General features: G+C 35.5%; 1 protein-coding gene across 3 annotated transcripts in view; it reads left to right on the top strand.

Moving 5' to 3' along the window:
- The window catches only part of ATG2B (autophagy related 2B), a 44,426-nt gene extending 28,756 nt beyond the window's left edge, over positions 1 to 15,670 (top strand). For 2 of the 3 annotated variants that reach the window (XM_079309566.1, XM_079309565.1), the window contains exons 31-42: positions 740 to 966; positions 1,599 to 1,707; positions 2,885 to 3,079; positions 3,643 to 3,744; positions 5,325 to 5,403; positions 6,242 to 6,446; positions 7,368 to 7,437; positions 8,283 to 8,365; positions 8,808 to 8,929; positions 9,099 to 9,253; positions 10,297 to 10,446; positions 11,258 to 15,670. In XM_079309566.1, coding sequence (XP_079165692.1) covers positions 740 to 966; positions 1,599 to 1,707; positions 2,885 to 3,079; positions 3,643 to 3,744; positions 5,325 to 5,403; positions 6,242 to 6,446; positions 7,368 to 7,437; positions 8,283 to 8,365; positions 8,808 to 8,929; positions 9,099 to 9,253; positions 10,297 to 10,446; positions 11,258 to 11,488 — 1,728 coding nt within the window. In that variant the 3' untranslated portion in view covers positions 11,489 to 15,670. The remainder of the gene's footprint in view (positions 1 to 739; positions 967 to 1,598; positions 1,708 to 2,884; positions 3,080 to 3,642; positions 3,745 to 5,324; positions 5,404 to 6,241; positions 6,447 to 7,367; positions 7,438 to 8,282; positions 8,366 to 8,807; positions 8,930 to 9,098; positions 9,254 to 10,296; positions 10,447 to 11,257) is intronic. The other variant, XM_079309567.1, reaches the window with a different exon arrangement.
- The last annotated feature ends 2,718 nt before the right edge of the window (positions 15,671 to 18,388 follow it).

Genomic DNA, 18,388 nt, shown 5'->3' with positions numbered 1-18,388 from the left:
TTTTCTATATCTCCGCGCTGTGTAATTGTTCTTATCTAAATGTCAGTTTAAGCTGTATTGGCAGTTTTCCTGCATTTTAGTCATGTTTAATCATTGTTATATTGACTTACAATAATGGCATTGGTAGGAAAAAAGTATTAAGCAAAAACCAGCATATATCACAACAGCAGCTTTGCAGATTTTCTAATCTTTTGTTCATTTCTCTCTTAATCTGAACTCTGTGTTTCTAAGGACCTAAGATCCTTGCCAAACCTCAGAGAAAAGCTTGTGTGTCACTTTACACCAATGATTGTCCTTTACATGTTGTCTGGTGGTATTCTTCTTAATAAACAGAAGCAGTTCCTGGATCTTCTAATCTTCCTGATGAGAAGCTGCATTTTCCCAGTTATAGTTGAGCTTGTTTGTTTCCAGAAGTGCTAAATAGGGTAGCCTGACTCTTCTGTGGTTTTCTGTTTGCTTTCAGCTAGCACTTTGTTTTGTTTATAGTTTGAGTGGGCAAGTTTTTTGTTTTGATTTGGGGGTTTTTTATTGTTGTTTTTAACTACTTCACAGCTTCTACTTTCTTTCATATACTTTTGTCTGTACTTTGCAAGAAACATTTCTGAACTGATCATGTTTTATATAAGCTTTAGAAGACAGTACAGAAAAGTTTTCCATTTCATAGGAAGGAATTAGACACCTTAATAAAGATAGCAGGTTTCACCTTCTCAATGCTATATGCTTTTTTTTTTTTAATTAGGAAAAAGAGGAAGAGCCGGTTATAAAAATAATGGTTGATGATGCAATTATCATAAAGGAAAATCATTTCAGTCAACCTATGAAAAAAACAGATACAAGCAAAGCTCCCCTTCATTTTCCTGTTCCTCTGGTACGCTATGTTGTAAAGGAAATATCTCTTATTTGGCATCTTTATGGTGGAAGGGATTTTGGGACTGCCCCACCAACTTCTCCAGCTAAAAGTTTCATGTAAGTATTTGATTTAATTATGTGGATTATAAAATTCAGAAATACTTTATATTCTTTTGATCTGGAATAATCTTAATTACAATCACAAGTCTGCCTTGGTTGCTTCTTGACTCCTTTCTCACCAGGAATCAGTCACTGAATGGTTTGGGTTGGAAGGGATCTTAAAGATCATCTAGATTCTTATTCAGTTGAACTCCACACATCTGATTGTATTTTCCTGTGTTTTAACTTGGACAAGCTGGGTTTGATTTTGCTGATTTTTTGTGGGGAGTAGAGGGATGGATTTTGTTTTAGAGTAATATTAGTGGTCAGATTATCCTAAAGAGAGCAGGACTTAAAGACCATAAGAGTCAGATTTACAGGATGTCATGTGAGCTAGAGAATAAAATTATTACAGCCAAAATTAAGGAAATGTTTTATTGATGTTGATTTGGTGGGATACATGCACCTGGCATTCCTCTTAGATGTGTGTTACTTGAGCAAAAAGAAATTATTTGGTTAACAGTAAAGTAGTTTTGCTGTTTTGTTGAATATAATTAAAATATTAACAAGTTACATCTACTGCATTTAGTTTTAGATTAACACTGAGAACTGTAATCTGCAAAAGTGTATTTTTCCTTTTTATTGCCCAGAAGTCCCCATAGTTCTCCTTCTCATACACCTACAAGGCATGGACGGAATACAGCATGTGGAGGAAGAGGAAGAAACCCAGACTTCCTAATGGAAATACAATTAAGCAAGGTGAGTAACAGAAACAGCTTCAGCCATGACTCTGTGTGTGGATATCTTTACATGTTATATTCCTTTAGTAACACGTTTCCTTTAGAGTTCAGTACTATTTAGTTCAACAGTATCTACATCTAAGCAATCACTTTGATGGTGATGAATGTAGAATTTCTTCAACAAAAACTGTTAGTATTAGCATAGTAGTTCTGGTTGCGTTGTCTGTTTCTTTGGGTCCACTTACTAGTTTTGTCTTTTCCCATTGTAAGCACAGCTGAGCAAACATAAAATGACAGACAATTGATTATGTAAGTTTCAGATAACTATATCAAACCTGGTTTTCCTTCTATCTATCAATTTGCTTTTTAATTAATTCTAGTAAATAACTTTTGAGTAAAATCCTAATTTTTCTACAATTAGTGTTTCAGTATCATACTGTTGTTTTTAAGGCTATGCTTAGCCCTAACATAGGAAGTAGATGCTTTTTTCTGGTGCTGAGTAATATTGGCAAGGAGTTAAACATATTTTGTGTTAAATGAATCAATAACAGAATCTTATTTTTAAAAGATGTTTTCAAATGTTTCCATAAACATGAAACTACATAAAAATAAATGCCTTTTTATAGTCTATGTGTGTTTCTAAAACTTTAAATTCATCCCATTAGCACTTCAAGCTTGCCAGAAATATGTGATACTTAAAGTAGCCTTTTCTAGGAAAAACATGACATAGCAATGAAAAAGAAGAAAAAGGGAAGCATTTAATATTCAACCAGGAAGACTTTATATGTAGAGTTACAGCCATCTCTCAATGTGCAGATATTTAATGAGAATTGGTGCTAGCAGTGAAGCAGTATGAATGTTTTCCCCTGACTTGGTGCAAGGCTGAGCAGTGATGTTTGAAGCAATGAGGGCGAGTGGAAGGTGTCCCAAGCAGTGTCGGCTTGTGGCCGGCAGGGGCCGCTGCTGTGCGCGCTCTGCCGCCGGCTGACAGAAATTGGGAAATTTCTACTGCTAGATATGAAAAAACCTAAATAATGTTCGGAAATGTTATGTTCTGTAAATCTAAAATAGTAGACAGTTTTAAAAGTTCATATACTTCCCTGATTTTTTTTTTAAATTTTTTAAAGAACTATTCTGCTGTTAAATGGCGATTTTCAATGAAACTGATTATGTTGGTTTTCTTTCCTTTTTAAAAGGTGAAATTTCAGCATGAGGTGTATCCTCCAGGTGGTGCAGAAGGTGAATCCTGTCTGTTGGAGCAGCCAGTATCACGACAAGTTTTTATTGTGCAGGACCTGGAGATTAGAGATCGTTTAGCTACATCACAAATGAATAAATTTCTCTATCTCTACTGCAGTAAGGAGATGCCCAGAAAAGCACATTCAAACATGGTATAGTTATGAAATGTTAATTTCTTAGAATTACAGTGGTTGAATTGTCATTATTGGGGCTATGTGCACTTCTTAGTCTTGCAGAAGCAGAAACATGAGTTTGTAGAACATTGAAGTAATATAATTTGTTAATAGTTATTTGCTTGACTCTTTATGGATATTAAGACTAATTCAAATATCAGTTTGAATGTCAGCATCTCAGGTATTAATGGATTTGAGATTGTTAGTTAAAAAAACAGATGTGCAGGACAACTTTGATAGTTTTCACAATTTGGTTTTGAGCAAAATGCTCAGTGAGGTGACTTTTTACTGCACATGCAGATTTGTATTTTTATGATATACAATAGTCTTACTGGTTCTATAAAGAATTTAGTAACTTTTCAGGGGGTTTCTTTTAACTTTTTTTTTTTTTTTATAACATTCAGAGTAAGTTTTTATTCAATACTGTAATTGCTAAGTGGAATTGTACTAGTACAGAGATTTTGCAGTAAGTGTTATCCCTAGCTGAGATTTAATAATTGTGAATGTTAGTGCATTTATTTATCTTGCTGGTTTTCTTTCAGTTAACAGTTAAAGCGTTGCATGTCCGTCCAGAGTCTGGCAGATCCCCACAGGAATGTTGTTTACGTGTTTCACTAATGCCCCTTCGCCTCAATATTGACCAGGTTGGTTGTGCCACTGCAAAAACCAATTTTTTTTACTGAACAATACCTGGGGTTTCTTTTAACCAGATACTTTTAGCCATCATACATATTTTGTTTTACATTTTCTTGGTGTGATACCTTTTTTTATTTAATCCTTGGATCTCTGTTGTTGCATTTATATCTGTTATAGAACTTGCCTTCTGCTCCAGCTGTTACAAAGATTGGAGTTTTTAATTTAAAAACTAAGAATATCTTTAGGCAAAACTGTTTTCTCAGTAAGTTTTCCTCCTGAAACTTCCAATAATCTCCAAGGATTTGAGATCACAGCTTTTAAAAATAACTGCTTACTCTTGAATGATCTGGTTTTGTTTGTTCAGGAAGTGACTTCATTGTTTTTAATTGCAAAAGGTTAATCATTAATCCAGAGGTGTTTCATAACATCTTGGTCAAGGGCACTTTACACTCAAGAAATGCTTCTAATGCTTCTTTGCCTTGCTATCAAAGGCAGTGTCAGGAAGAGCAGAAATACTTTTACTTTCTTTAGCAGGCCTTTGTGCAAGGTATTTTTGATATATTCAAGAAACTTCTGGGTTTTTTCTAAATCAGTAAGAACTATATATGTTTGTGCTGGCAAATGTGAAGTGCAGTTATTACCCTTTGTTAAGGTGTTTCTTCCTTAATTTGTCACCTTCAGAGAGCTACGTGGTATTTGGGTTTTTAAGAGCATAAGGGTTTCCATACTTTTTTCTTTCTTTCAGCACACATTAGAGACCAGGTTTTCATTTCACTCTTAGCAAAACTGAGCTCTGTCTAGTTGGCAGTAATTTCACCTATAAACAAATGGCCTGGAAATACTGCCATCTAGGGAGGAAATATGTTCCCTCTTGGTTACGTTTAAAAGTTCTATGTTTTGTACCATAAAAGTCACCTTTACAACTTCTATGAAATAAACCACATGTTTTTTGGAAGCACAGGGATGCATGCCATCATTAGAAATGCTTGTTGTTACCATTTAAGCTGTCCTTCTTACCAGCTGGAAGTGAAAATGGAAAAGAAAGTCCAGTTGTCTTTAATGATAGGATGACTAAGGCACCAATGGGATGTATTTGTCTGAAAAAGAAGCTGGGATGTAATAGCTTTATGACATTTTTAAGACATTAATACCATAGATATTAATGACTTTTAATGAACAAGTGATTAGCCCTGATTTGTAATGATTTGAATGACATTGAAATGAATATAAACTATATTTAAATACCTTCTACTGCAAATTAGAGAAAAGTTTATAATCATTTAAAGCACCTGTTCTGAAACAGTCTCCAAAATGAGAGCAGAAATTATGAAAATAACCCTGAATTTTTAAGACAGAGCTAGATAGATCATGAAATCCTATTATATGGAGCAGGGTACAGTGGCTAAGAGGGTCTTCCTGGTTTCTGTCCTAGATTTCCATATGGTTTGTGCATATGTTAAAGGATCAAAAAGAGAGGGTTTTCTTTTCATATTTGCATAGAAATAGGTCTGGAATGGTAGATAATGTTTTTAGAGAAGAGGTCTTTGCATTTATTTTAACCTGATTGTATTTCACTTTTTGCCATTAGGATGCCTTGTTTTTCCTGAAGGACTTTTTCACTAGCCTTTCTACAGAGGTAGAACTCTTAGTTACTCCAGATCCTGAAGGTATATTTCTACAAAAAAAAAATTCTTTTACGTAAAAGTGCTGCTTCTTCATCTTTTAATTTGTGTGCATGTCTGTAAATTCACATGTGAGTCTTGTGTGTATAAAAACCTGTGCTGGGGTTTAAGCACTAACATTAATGACTGATTTTTTTAGAGCTCAAAAGCCTTAGGTATTTAAGCTTTTTTTTTTTTTTTTAGAAATATGAACCAAGGTCTTCAACACCTGGAACCTTAATTCTATAAAAGGTTTAACCAAAATTGGAGCATAATTAATACGAGCTTCTGGAAAAATGGTGGACTGTATATATGCTATTGGGAATTGTTAGATAAAGCTAATACATTTTGCTGCTTATTTATAAATTTGAGTTGTATTATACAACTTGAAGCTATTAGACAAATATAATATTTTATGCAAGGTGTATTAAATAATGTATATATATGCAGTTGAAGCAGTACTTCTCATCAATTACATTTTCTGATGTAAAAGCAGTATATATTGAAAAGCATATTTACACTATTAAATGTATTTGGATGTTTCTTAGCAGCTATACTTTGCCTCTTTCTGTTGAGATGTCATGCTGAAATGCATAGGTGATGAAGCTCCCTGCAGTACTGCCATTAGAACCAGATACATTATTTATGCAAATGCACTAAGCTCAACTTCAGCTGCATGTAATAACTTCTATCAAAAACTAAGAGAATCTAAATATTGCCCTACTAGTAATTCCTACTAATAAGCATTAGAACTTATTAAGGACACAGTAATTGTATAAATATAATCTCTCTGTAATCAGTGTGAAAAATGAGTCACTTCATTGTGTAAAACTTCTTTTCTTAGTTAAAAAGTCTCCTGGTGCTGAAGTTACTTGTAGTTTGCCCAGACATGTCAGCAGCCTTAAGGAACCAAGTCCAGTTATTTCTTTTGCATCACACAAGCAAGCAAATGAAAATGGCAGCATTGATTCTATGGATGTGGTTAATGGAGATGATGATAATTTCTCACAAGAAACAACATCATACAGCGATCAGCCAGTATTTTTCAGGTAAACTTTTGATACAAAATTTCCAGTGACACATAGCTGAGTGTTTTAAGAAAGTGGGGTTGTAAATTATTCAGACCTTCAGGCAAGGTGCATTTTTTTGGTTTACTGGCTGCTTGTAGAAAGCAAGTATGTTTGCTTCTATCACTGGAGAGTCATCAGTGATTTTTATTAACTTTTGCACGCTACTGTGCACAAGGAAATAAAAATTAAATCTCTGTCCCATACAGAACCAGTAATGAGATCTTTTTTTAAAAGAGTAATGTTTGTACTCTTTTTTTCTATCTATAAATTAGCTAATATAATCAGAGAGTATATAAAGGAAGAGGATATAAGGATATAATGGAAGAGAGTTATGAAATTAAAATATCACATGAGAAATTCTAATGTATCCCTGAATGGGAAGTGACTATGAAAATTGTAGCTCGTTATGCAGAAGTTTTTTCATGTGCATTCAGATCATGAGTGCCTCTAACAATAGATGTGTGCTGTGGTAAGCAGTGCAGAGTTAAATTGCAATAGCATGGCTGTGGTTCTGTTTCACCACACGCATTTCCAACAGAATTTTTTATCAAGTTCCACCTGCAGAACTAAATTCTGCCTACAGAACCATAATTTTGTGGGTGTTTGCTTGTTTGTTTGTTTCTTTGTTTTTGAAGGATTAGTAGCACATTTGCAGGACTTTTAAATTTATTATAAGTGGTAACCTGAAATAGATGTGAATAAACCAAGAAAAGCTGAAATAGCCACTGTATTTTGTATATTTATTCTGAAGAACTAACATAGTAACTAAAGGATTTATGGTTCACAGAAAAGGGTATGACATCCTATCCGAGGAGAATGGGAAACTTGAGTTCCTTTTCAGAAGGATAATTTAATTTCCTTTTCAAGTTTCTCACTATAATATTTTCTTCTATGTTGCAGAGAATTTCGCTTTACATCAGAAGTTCCAATACGGCTTGATTATCATGGCAAGCATGTATCAATGGATCAGGTTTGTGTATAATGCTGATGCTGTACAAAAAATATTTGATGTTGTTTGTTTTGCTTTCACTTCCCTGCTCCCCATTAATGGGGGCATGTTTTTATACCCCCTGTTCATTAATGATGTGATCATGACAAATGTAAAACACCTTTTTTCCCCACTTAGTTTTAGTAAAGCTAAACCTTGTTTCACTCTTAATTGGAAAAATAGGGGGTGGATCCCCCACAGATGATTAACCCAGGATGGACCTTGAATGTGACATTTATGAGCTCAAAAGAACAAAATATTGTTGTTTGTTCTCCTTCTTTCCTTTCCAGGAAAGTAACAGTCTAGTACCATATGGGCTTCAGTGGCAATGGCAGAATGTATTCCAGATGAAAAAATGCTCGTGGTTCTTGTTAAAATATGTATTCTTCATCACACTGAGTTTAGAAGCTGACATCAAAAATTCCTATTTGCACACCAAGATTTGTACTTTGTCAGGGCAAGTCAGTAAGAAAATATGGAAAGCAGCAGCTTCTTGAATTTGCCTGGCTATCAGAAATCAAAACATGAAATATGGTAGCTTTAGAATGCCTGGAACACACTAAAGCCAGAACTATGTTTACATAATTTATTATAGCTTATTTCTGAAGAAGCCTTATTATATCGAGGTGTTTTTCTTTGACTAGCAGGTTAAGCCAAGTTTCCTTTTTATCAAGTTTCAAAGTAACATGATTTATAGCACTGTGACGAGTTGCATTTGGTAGAATGTTTAGACAGAATACTTTTAAGTAAGTGTTGAGATGAAATTATTTCTCACTGATTATACAGGTTGAGAAAATGTGTATGATAACAAAATATTTCACTTACAGGGAACATTAGCTGGGATTCTTATTGGGCTTGCTCAGTTGAACTGCTCAGAACTGAAACTGAAGAGGCTTTGTTACAGACACGGGTAAGTTTCCTCAAAATATAGATAGATCAGCATTGCTATTGCAAATTTAACAAGTTTATGGAGAATAACTGTACATTGCAAATGCAAAGCAAATGCCCCTCTAAAATACAAAATACTTTTTGACTTTGCAAATATTAATTCTAGGTTTCTTTCAAATGTATAATTCAAGAACTTCTAACTCAGAACAGAATTTAATATATGTGCTATTCTTGATGATAAACTCTTCATTTTAGTTTCATGTTCACTTCCTGTATTATACAGTTTTGAGTTTGTTTTATGAAACATATACATTTGAAATAGTTGGCTAATCAATAGCAACAAAAGATGTAATTTGAAGAAGCTTTGCTTTTGTTTAAATGACATATTTTACTTCAGTAAATAATGAATGCATTTATCTTATTAGGTATTGTTTGTTAGAAAATAATAATTGTATTCACTTTAGTTTATTAGGTGTGGATAAATTGTTCTCCTATGCCATCAGTGAATGGCTTAATGATATAAAGAAAAACCAGCTGCCTGGAATTTTGGGAGGAGTAGGGCCTATGCATTCACTTGTGCAGTTAGGTAAGTTCATTCTTACTTGTGTTCAGTTACGTGTGAGTATGTTTTTCTTCAAAAACCAAACAACACCTTTCCCCACTCAAAAATCAACACAAACCATGTAGACTCTTGTTTTCACTTCCTTTCAAGGCATTCTGCATATCTGACTCTGGTGTTGTGTCTTCATTTCCAGTGCAAGGTCTGAAAGACCTGGTGTGGTTGCCAATAGAGCAGTACCGCAAGGACGGTCGTATTGTCAGAGGCTTTCAGAGAGGAGCAGCTTCTTTTGGTACTTCCACTGCCATGGCAGCACTGGAGCTAACAAACAGAATGGTTCAGACCATACAGGTAGAGTGAATTACTGCTGAAGTTAGGTGTAAAATGAGAGGTGTGGCTACTAAGTGCTCTGTATTAAGCTAATATTGTCATGCTATAGATTTAAGGTTGGGAGCATCTGTTAAAAAAGCAGGCAGCTGTATAAATAGGAGAGCAGAGACTGGGCCAAGTTTGCAGCAGCCTGTGAGGTGGCATCAAATGCAGTGGTTAGAAAATTGTGTTAGAATACTGCTGAACACCCAAACTTCTGCTTGTTTTTTAATGTCTTTAATCTACTACAATGTACAATTTAATACAAAAATGTTCAGCTTTGCTAAACAAATGACTGATGCCAAGAAAGATGAGTTATTCGTGCATGTGAGTTATCCAGTAGTGGATTAATTCCTTTTTCAAAAACATCAGCTAATCTATGTTTATCTAGAAAAGAACAAGCCCACAAAACCAACCAACCAAAAAAAAAAATCCACAAAACAAAACCAAAACCCAAACCCAAACCAATACTATTTCTGTAGATCTGCACAAAGTCTGTAAAGCTTCCTGGATATAAACCTAAGGCAGTCTTGGATTAAAGTGTAAATAAATTTGTTTTTTAATATAAAATGTACAAAAATACAATGAAAATACACTTTTACCACCTAATATTGCAAAAATAGTATGTGTACCTAAGCTTGAACATGTATAGTCAGAAAACCAGTGCTATTAATCACAAGTGGGATTATATGTGTGCTTGTGTGTTTGTAAGAAATACCATTGATTGAATTCAGTTTCTCTCTTGAGCATTTTATGCAGTTTAGAGGATGCCTTTGAAGAAACAGCAATTAGGAGGGGAGAAAACCCCACCCAAACCTACAACATTCATTCTTTCATTATGGAATTAATGTATAGTTAGAGCTACACATTCCAGAAGTTCTTGTACAAAACTGTAATCTGATGCAAATGAATATTATTTGTGGAATAAGCATTCTTTTATTTCATGACATCACCCTATTAATAGTTTAAATTTGTGACCAGGTGCTGTAACACTTAGATGTTTTGCATTTGTTCCTGATGTGCAGGCAGCTGCAGAAACTGCTTATGACATGGTATCACCAGGGCCTACCTTCATTGAAGCAAAGAAGATCAAACGGTTCCCTCGCCACCGCTTGGCGCATCAGCCGGTCGACCTGCGGGAGGGTGTAGCCAAAGCGTACAGCGTTGTCAAAGAGGTGAGTGCAGGAGCAGTTGTTGGGAAACAAAGTTAAGAATTATTTCCTAAAATGGCGAATAAAATAACAGGTGTTAGTTTAGGCTGACCAAATGGAGGAGATTTCAGCTTTGAACAAGACTGTCTTCATCAGTTGTCTTCCACCAACAGTAATATTGAAGGGATAAAGCAGGAAAAAACCTAAAATGTCATGCAGATGAATGTGAATAGGGCTTGACTCCTCTAAGGTTGGGATGGTTTACAATTATTCTGAGCCACATAAACTTGATTTCCTGTGCTGTGTCATCCATCTTTTTCTTCCCTTTCTGCTCTCAACCACCTTTACAGTTACTGTTAATTCTGAGGGAGTTAAAGCATAATGCAGGATTCAAAAGATGTGGAACCTTTCTCCACCATGACAATGTATTATAAATTAGAATGCTGACATGTTTTTTATTTTGTATTGTACTTAGTTGCACCTTGTGTAGTGTCTGTGAAGTAAGATATCAGCTGAGTTTCCAGTGAATCTTGTAATTTTTCAATAGTTCACAGCTGTTGAAGTCTCAGTACCCCAAAGCTTCTTCCCTTATGCACAAGATTTGCTACCAAAAGTTGCATGAAACATTTATATCTTTGAGTCCAGAGGAGTGTTATTTTAAGCCTTATTAGAAGAACTAAATAGTATTTACATCAGTATTGTTTTACTTCAGTTATAATACAAATCAAAAGAAGAAAAATGCTGAGCAGTTTAAAATTTCCCTTAAAACTAGAAGTGGTTGCCTTTTCTTTTTCAGTGTAACTGATTTTCTTTGTTTTCCTTTATTTTCTTGAAGGGGATTACAGACACAGCCCAAACCATCTATGAGACTGCTGCTCGTGAGCATGAGAACAGAGGAGTCACTGGAGCAGTAGGAGGAGTCCTCCGCCAAATCCCACCAACTGTGGTGAAACCTTTCATTGTTGCAACAGAGGCGACCTCCAATGTTCTGGGTGGAATGAGAAACCAGATTAGGCCAGATGTGCGTCAAGAAGAGTCTCAGAAGTGGCGCCTGGGGGAGGATTGAGATTGTAAATCTGGCTCAGCAGGCAGGTAGCAAGGCTGGAAATGCAGAAGAATGTCCTGTTGGCAGCTTTAGATGGAGCTCACTTTGTTTTATCATGCTCATCTCAGGAACAAATGAGGTTTTCCAGCTGTTACTAGCAAAACATCCAACCAAAAATATTTATGAAGTGAAAAGCAAATTGGTACGTGCTTATACTGTGTGTTACCAATACATTTGGTCCATAGTGCCAAACATAGTGAAGCATGCGCTGCCAACTCAGAGACATGCTTGCTCTGTTCCATTTACCATATTTTTCTTGGTAGATTTGAATCTGAAGCAGTAGCCTTTAAGGTGAAGCTAAATGGACTTTAAAGAGATTTTCTGAGAATAGTCGAAGAACTGTCTTCAATAAAGGGCTCTGCAGATGCTCTTCACTGACTAAAGGATAAAAGCTTTCATTGTGGACATGAGACATGAGGCTGTCTAATATGGAAGCAGATAAGATAATACTGTTTAGTGGTTATAAGCATTGCTTTTAGCGTGGCACTTACAGCAAGGACAAGCTTGATAACCATTCAGAGTTTAGATTCAGTGTCAATGCACCTACGAACAGAATTTGTTCCTAAATATTAAATACCTACTTTTGTGGGTTTTTGAAGAACCTGAATGTTGCAGAAATGTTCTGTTGTGTTGCACTTTAAAGGACATGGCCTGTATATTGTGCTTTTTTTATAGTGTGAATAAAATGTAATGTGCATTATCCTTTGTGTTTTAGAAGCTTACACAGATTATTGAAAAGAGCATCATTTGATGATGATCCTACAGAAAAGTGTCTTAAATTTATTTAAACTCATATGTAAAAACATTTTTTTGTCTACTGTTAACACTAATTACAACGCTAAAAATACCTACTCTTCAGGAAAACAATTAATTATAATTGTCTCCAACAGTTCTTTGTAAGAATGAAAAATCATAAGTAAAAGCAAATTATTTCATAATTTCATAGTTAAAAGGCTATACAGACTTTATTTTAGAAATCTGCTTTTGTTTAAAGTTGATATTGTTGTAAAGTTGCTGCTCTCGCAAGGTATTCTTAATTTAGATTGTGTGTCTTCAGTTATTTGACAGTGGGTATTTGGGGTCCTTTAATTGAAACCAGGAATGGGAAGAGGTTTTTAAAAAAAGGACAGCAAATCTTCTAAAATCAAAGTTGGTACTAACATTATTTACCATTTAGTAGGTGACATGTGTCTCCACAGAGCTTTACTAAGCACCTGACATTGCACCATTTTGGGGCACTTAAAAGTCTTGGTTATAGATGTGCAATAATGAACTTTTTCCGTCTTGTATTAGACAAAAACTGGATAATAAAAAGTAAAGATTCTTTTGAACAGAAAAATACTCATTTTGAATTTCAGTAGATTAAACTTTAAATGACTAGTTGGTATGTAAGTTCGTTGTATTTCTAGTCATAAGTAGAAATCCCACCCATATGCCATATGGAAAACCCCCCTGAAAGGGGGACATCAGATGCTATTGATCAGACTTCAGTCTCAAAGGGTGATGAGGAAATATTTTCACTGTTTTTGTTCAATTAACCTGCCTCTAGCAGAAACTTTGCTGATGGGCCTTAAGGGACAAGGAGTGTATGAAGGAAAAAAATTGCTGCTTGTTCATGCTGATACTATAGTAGCTATTCGTGAGCACCAAAGAATCTGGCTGGACAGTAAATTATGTGAAAATGTTCCCTCCATTGGGGAGACATCTGCAGTATGCTTTATTATTTTTCATAAAACAAAGCTCCAGGTAAATACAAATTCCTGCATATCCTGACAGGCGATAGTAAAAAGTTTTGTTTCAATTCACTGGAATCATGGAAGTTGTAGTACACTTTGAAGACCTGGTTATTTCAGCTAAATGTCTTGCAGCAAGCAGAACAAGATGATTTTGAGAGGAAAAATACCTGCAGATTTAGTAACATAAAATATTTTGATGTAAAAATATTTGCTGCAGTGCATACTTCCGTTCAGTAATTAGAGAGCTCTGCTTTAGTGAGAGCTCAAAGCATGAGCGTTTTGCACAGGAATGAGTTCCATTTTTGCAGTGTGGCACCTCCTGAATGCCTTCTCAAGTGGTGGTGGATCAATGCAAGTAAGTAGCACTGCACCTTTTTCATTGGCAATTACTATACTAGTAATTAGCTAGTACTAGTAAATAGCAAATCCAGTTCATCCACTTAGAGTACACTGCAGGAGCATAAATCTACATATTTTCTGCCTTTCAGACACTGCTGAAAATAAGTGACATTTCACTGTTCTTTTATCAATTCTGTCAAGATCTGATTTTACTGCAATGCAATTAGAATATATTTTTATATGAGGGCATGATGTCAAGGTAAAACATTTTTGTAGCGTGTCTCTCATTGTCAGCAATACAGATTATACAAATTTGTTAAACTTTTCACTATGTCAATCCTCTCATTTACTGCTTGCACTTTATTGAGCCTTTTCAGTGAAATTGATTCTAAATTTTTTGCAACATTTTATTTTGTAAATGGTTTTTTAATTTTTGGGTGTATATTTTGCATTGTTGCAGTGTTTGAAATGTTTAAAAAAACTAATAAATCACAAAACTTATCAAACTAGTCTTTACATTAAGATTAGTTTGCAGAATGTGTCTTGTAGGGCTTGGCTTGTTCTTTTAAATCAAAAAGTATCATGTATGAGAAGGGATTCATCAAATGCTCGGCTCAATACTGTAAGAGTTTTACACAAAATGAGATTTGACTTTGGACATATTATCTGGAAATGGAAGCTTTTGGGTAACATTACTGTATTTTCCATTAGGACAAGATTGGCAAAAATGCTTGTACTTGAATCAGTTGCTATAAATATGGGCAGTTTTCATATTTGTACAGGCTGTAAACTGGCATAGACAATGTTTTAATTCTCTCCAAATACTCTTAACACTACTACTGCTATTCCTGTTACTTTGCCTAACACCATCCTAATAGACAGAACTGTCATCCTGGGTTTTCTTAACTATCAGGTCGTTTCAAATAGTACATCAATGAGTGCCTCAGAAGTACCTGAAGAGAAGACAGCCATCTTTGTAAAACAAGCAAACCATTCTTGCTAAGGATCTTAGCAGTGACTGGGAGCAGCAGATCATCACATCAATGCAAAGGCAGTTTCCATTTTCTTTCCACCATCTCTTCTAAATCCTGCAGGTTCTCAGCAGTGCAGTGTACCCTATGTGTACTTGCCTAATGATCTGCATTGTCAGTGACTCACTGGATAATCCCCTGTGAGTTCATCTGTGCTTTAGGCACGTGTCTGCTTCTATTTGCTCACTAAGTGGCTGACTGTGAACATCCATTGCTTGCTTTCATTTACTGTTCCTTAATTGAGTTGCCAAGAAAGGTTTCTTAATAAACCAAAAGCTTTTCAACAGTTATGAAGACACTCTTACAAAACATGAAACATACACCTGCAAATGTGATACTGATTTTCCTTTAAATATTTCAATATATGCATTTTGTAAAATAATGAAATCCAATAATTTGTTTAGAATAGATGAATACTTCTAAATCTTGAACCACCCTAAATGCCCCTGCAACATAAGTCAGAAAATCTGTGGGTATGTGTGTCAGTTTGGATCCTAGTGTGCCCAGTTCTTCAGTCTCCAGGCCTCATGATTTAAGCTTCTGACAACTGTTTTAAGTTGCTCTACATGCTGAATCTTGTTTACAATTAAATATTAGATACTTACAAGTCAAATACATAAATGCAAATCATGCATTTGTACTGGATTTCTTAACTGTAAGGTAGCTCAGACAGAAACATGGCAATTGTGTACATGTTTGTGTATATTTTCTACATTTTTGCACTTAATGGTAGTTTTGTGGTATTGTTTGTATATAGTTTGCTAGTGTAAAGAATATAATCTCATGAGATAGAAACCACTGTTGAAGGGAATTGACTATTTCAACTTGAGTTATTTTGCTTAAAGTTCTTGTCCCTCAGTATGTCCTCGAGAATTATTTTTAACCATAATTTTTATGGCACCAAAAGTATATATTTTAACGTATTAAAATGCTGAAAGGCCTGAGTGCAAATGGGTTGTCTGTTAAATGCATTTAATGGAAAATCCCCCCACAAATTTGTAACAATGCAAAAATAAATATCTTAATTTGTTCCTTGAGTTGGTTTTCTCTACCTGTGAATAACTGATACAGTAAACAGTCTCCCAAAGTACCAGAATTAACTGTTAAAATTAAGAGTTGTACCTCAAAAAAAAAATAAAATCGCCAACTCTAAAAGATAAAGTTTTAAAAGTTTTAAAATTGCACAGAGGTCAAAAGGTAGGAAATCAATTAAGCAGGCTGGTATAACCTGAAATCACTTCTGTTGTGCATCAACAAATCTCTCTTTACCTGAATGATCAGATTTTATGTCCCCCATAGGCCTGTTGTTGCATTTAGTTATTAAGAATGTATTTTATATCTCTGCATTTACTGGAGGCTTTAAAAGTTTTATCAGCTTCCAAACCCTGTGAAGAATGCAAAACAATTCCCTTCAGGATTCTCTCATGCCCACTTCACGCATGTTTAGTTAAGAGTATCTGAAAAGAAATCTTAGAATTCTGAGTACTGGGCAATATTGATGGTGCCAGTGCCAGGTCTCTGAATAATGTGGCAGGTGGAAACAATTTTCTGCTTTGCTTTGCAATGATGTTATAATTTGGAGGCTGAGGGGTGGTCACTGGATAAGGCTGGATAACTATTCTAGCAAACAGTGACCCTTCATTTAAGATGGGAGCTGCCTCCCACCCTGTGTAGCTTCTCTTCCCCCAACCATTGTGTTTTTTTTTAAACAAGATAAGACCTCATGGTGATGGTGGATTAAAAGGAAAGTATCCAAGTTCTTTATCTCATTGCAATACTAGGGTAAACCAGGGATAATCCTGATGTCTCCAGGTTAGCTCCCACCCAGCAGAACAGAGGAGACTAATGACATTCCAACTACCTTGAATTTATGGAAAGCCACCAGGAAATCATACCAACCCAGACCAACATAAGCTGGTATCCTTGAACTCTATCCCTAAATGAGGTTGACCCAGGCTCCATTTTTTTCCCCTCGTTAGTGAATTTTGTTAGCAACATTTGAAATGTGGTATTAAATAGTGGAGTATTTTCTGCCAATTAATGTTTCTAGGAAATAGTATCTTAAACTATCTCTATTGTCAGAGATCGTAACAGTAATAAAGCTGCCTTTTTATGACAGATAACTGAGGTTTCAGAGCTGTTTCATCCTGAAACAGTGCTTAGAAGAAAGCAGAACTTAGTGAAGGGCAACAATGAGATATTCATAGGCAAGGAAGCAGTTCAAGCTTCTTAGGTGTTAGTCATAAGGATTTGTGAGGTATCTATAGTGTGCTTCTGTTTTCAGGCTTTTTTTTGTGTATCTAATTACTTGCTCTTTTGTTGATTTCTTACTTTATTAAGAGCATGAGTGTTAAGGAGGCCTCCAAGGAGTAAAAGAGATGTGAAAGCATTAGAGCAGTTTTGGAGATACAGCACAGAACTCAGTAAGTTGAATCTTGGTCCACTGTAGCTCATGAGCACGAAGATAAAATAAGTAGGAGCTTTTTCCATTAGAAACCTTTAACTTGCAGCTTTAGACTTCATATTTGGTTGTTGTTTGGTACTTAAGATTTGTGGTCCCAACAACTCTGTGAAACTCTCAGGATAACTTTCTTTCCTTCTTCTCCCTGTTGAGTTTGAAAATGCTTCCTGCTGTGTGTACAGCACAGTCTCAGGGAGACTTCAGGTTGTGAGTTTGAGGATGTTTGATAGTTCTGCACTGTCATTGCAACACTGGCAGCCCTTGGCTGAATGGCAGGTGCAGGCTTGGTGAGCTGAGCCACAGAAGATGAATTGGCACAGGGTGTGCTCTGAGAGTGCTAATGAGACCACAGCATGGGTGTATATGCTTTGCTATGCTGAGTATTGTACAGATCTGGATTCATTGCAGCTGATGGAAAGATAGCACAGAGACCTGGCAGTAGAGATATGTGCATAAATCTTGGATGGAAAAGTGGTAGAAAAGCAGAGCATGCCATGAGAGGATAGCAAAAGCAGTGCTCAGTTTTATAAGCAGACTATTTATATTGATACAAGTTTTTAAGTTATGATTCCCAGCATCATTTATCTCTTTAGTAATATTTAACAAGATCTAAAACATTTCCTGGAATTATTCAATAAAATAAAATGCTTCATTATGGCCTGTCTCTGTGAACTCAATGCTAGAACTGTCTTTTAGAGCCTTAAAACTATTTATTTTAGATATGAGGGTTCTGTTGATGCTCAAGTTCCATTTTCTCTTGGCCTTTCAATTACTTTGTTGTAATAGTGTTTGCTCCTTTTCTTCTTTTCCATGCCCTTTCTATCTCTGAGGGCTTCTTTTCCTCAGAACAGCTGCCAGGCCAAATGCAACAAATGTAAATGAGGGGGAGCAATTTTGCCAATTCCATTAGAGAAAAACCCTCCAACTTGATAGCTGAGTTCTGTTTACACCAGACAAAAGTTTGTCCCAGGTCATGGCTTTCTGTTTTTGCTACTGTTCTTTGCGAAGAATTTTAACTTATTGTCATAAAGGCCTTTTTTGCTTTTCCCAGACAGAGGTGATACCCCTTCAGGTAAATTTGTTAATACAATGGAGTTTGACAATTCATTCAAAAAGAAAAATTACCTCAGAGTTTGAGAAGATCCATTGACGTGGGATTGCAAAATGGGCTCTGTCTCTTCACAGTATCTCACAGGCACTGCAGCAATGACAGAAGGCAATTACAGGGGAGCGTGTCCCACTGCATTAACCATTAATGCCTCTACTTCGTTGCCCTAAGCCTCTCGTATAATTT

The sequence above is a fragment of the Erithacus rubecula genome (assembly GCF_903797595.1).
Source record: "Erithacus rubecula genome assembly, chromosome: 6".
Lineage (NCBI taxonomy): Eukaryota > Metazoa > Chordata > Aves > Passeriformes > Muscicapidae > Erithacus > Erithacus rubecula.
This window is presented reverse-complemented; position numbering and strand designations above follow the sequence as displayed.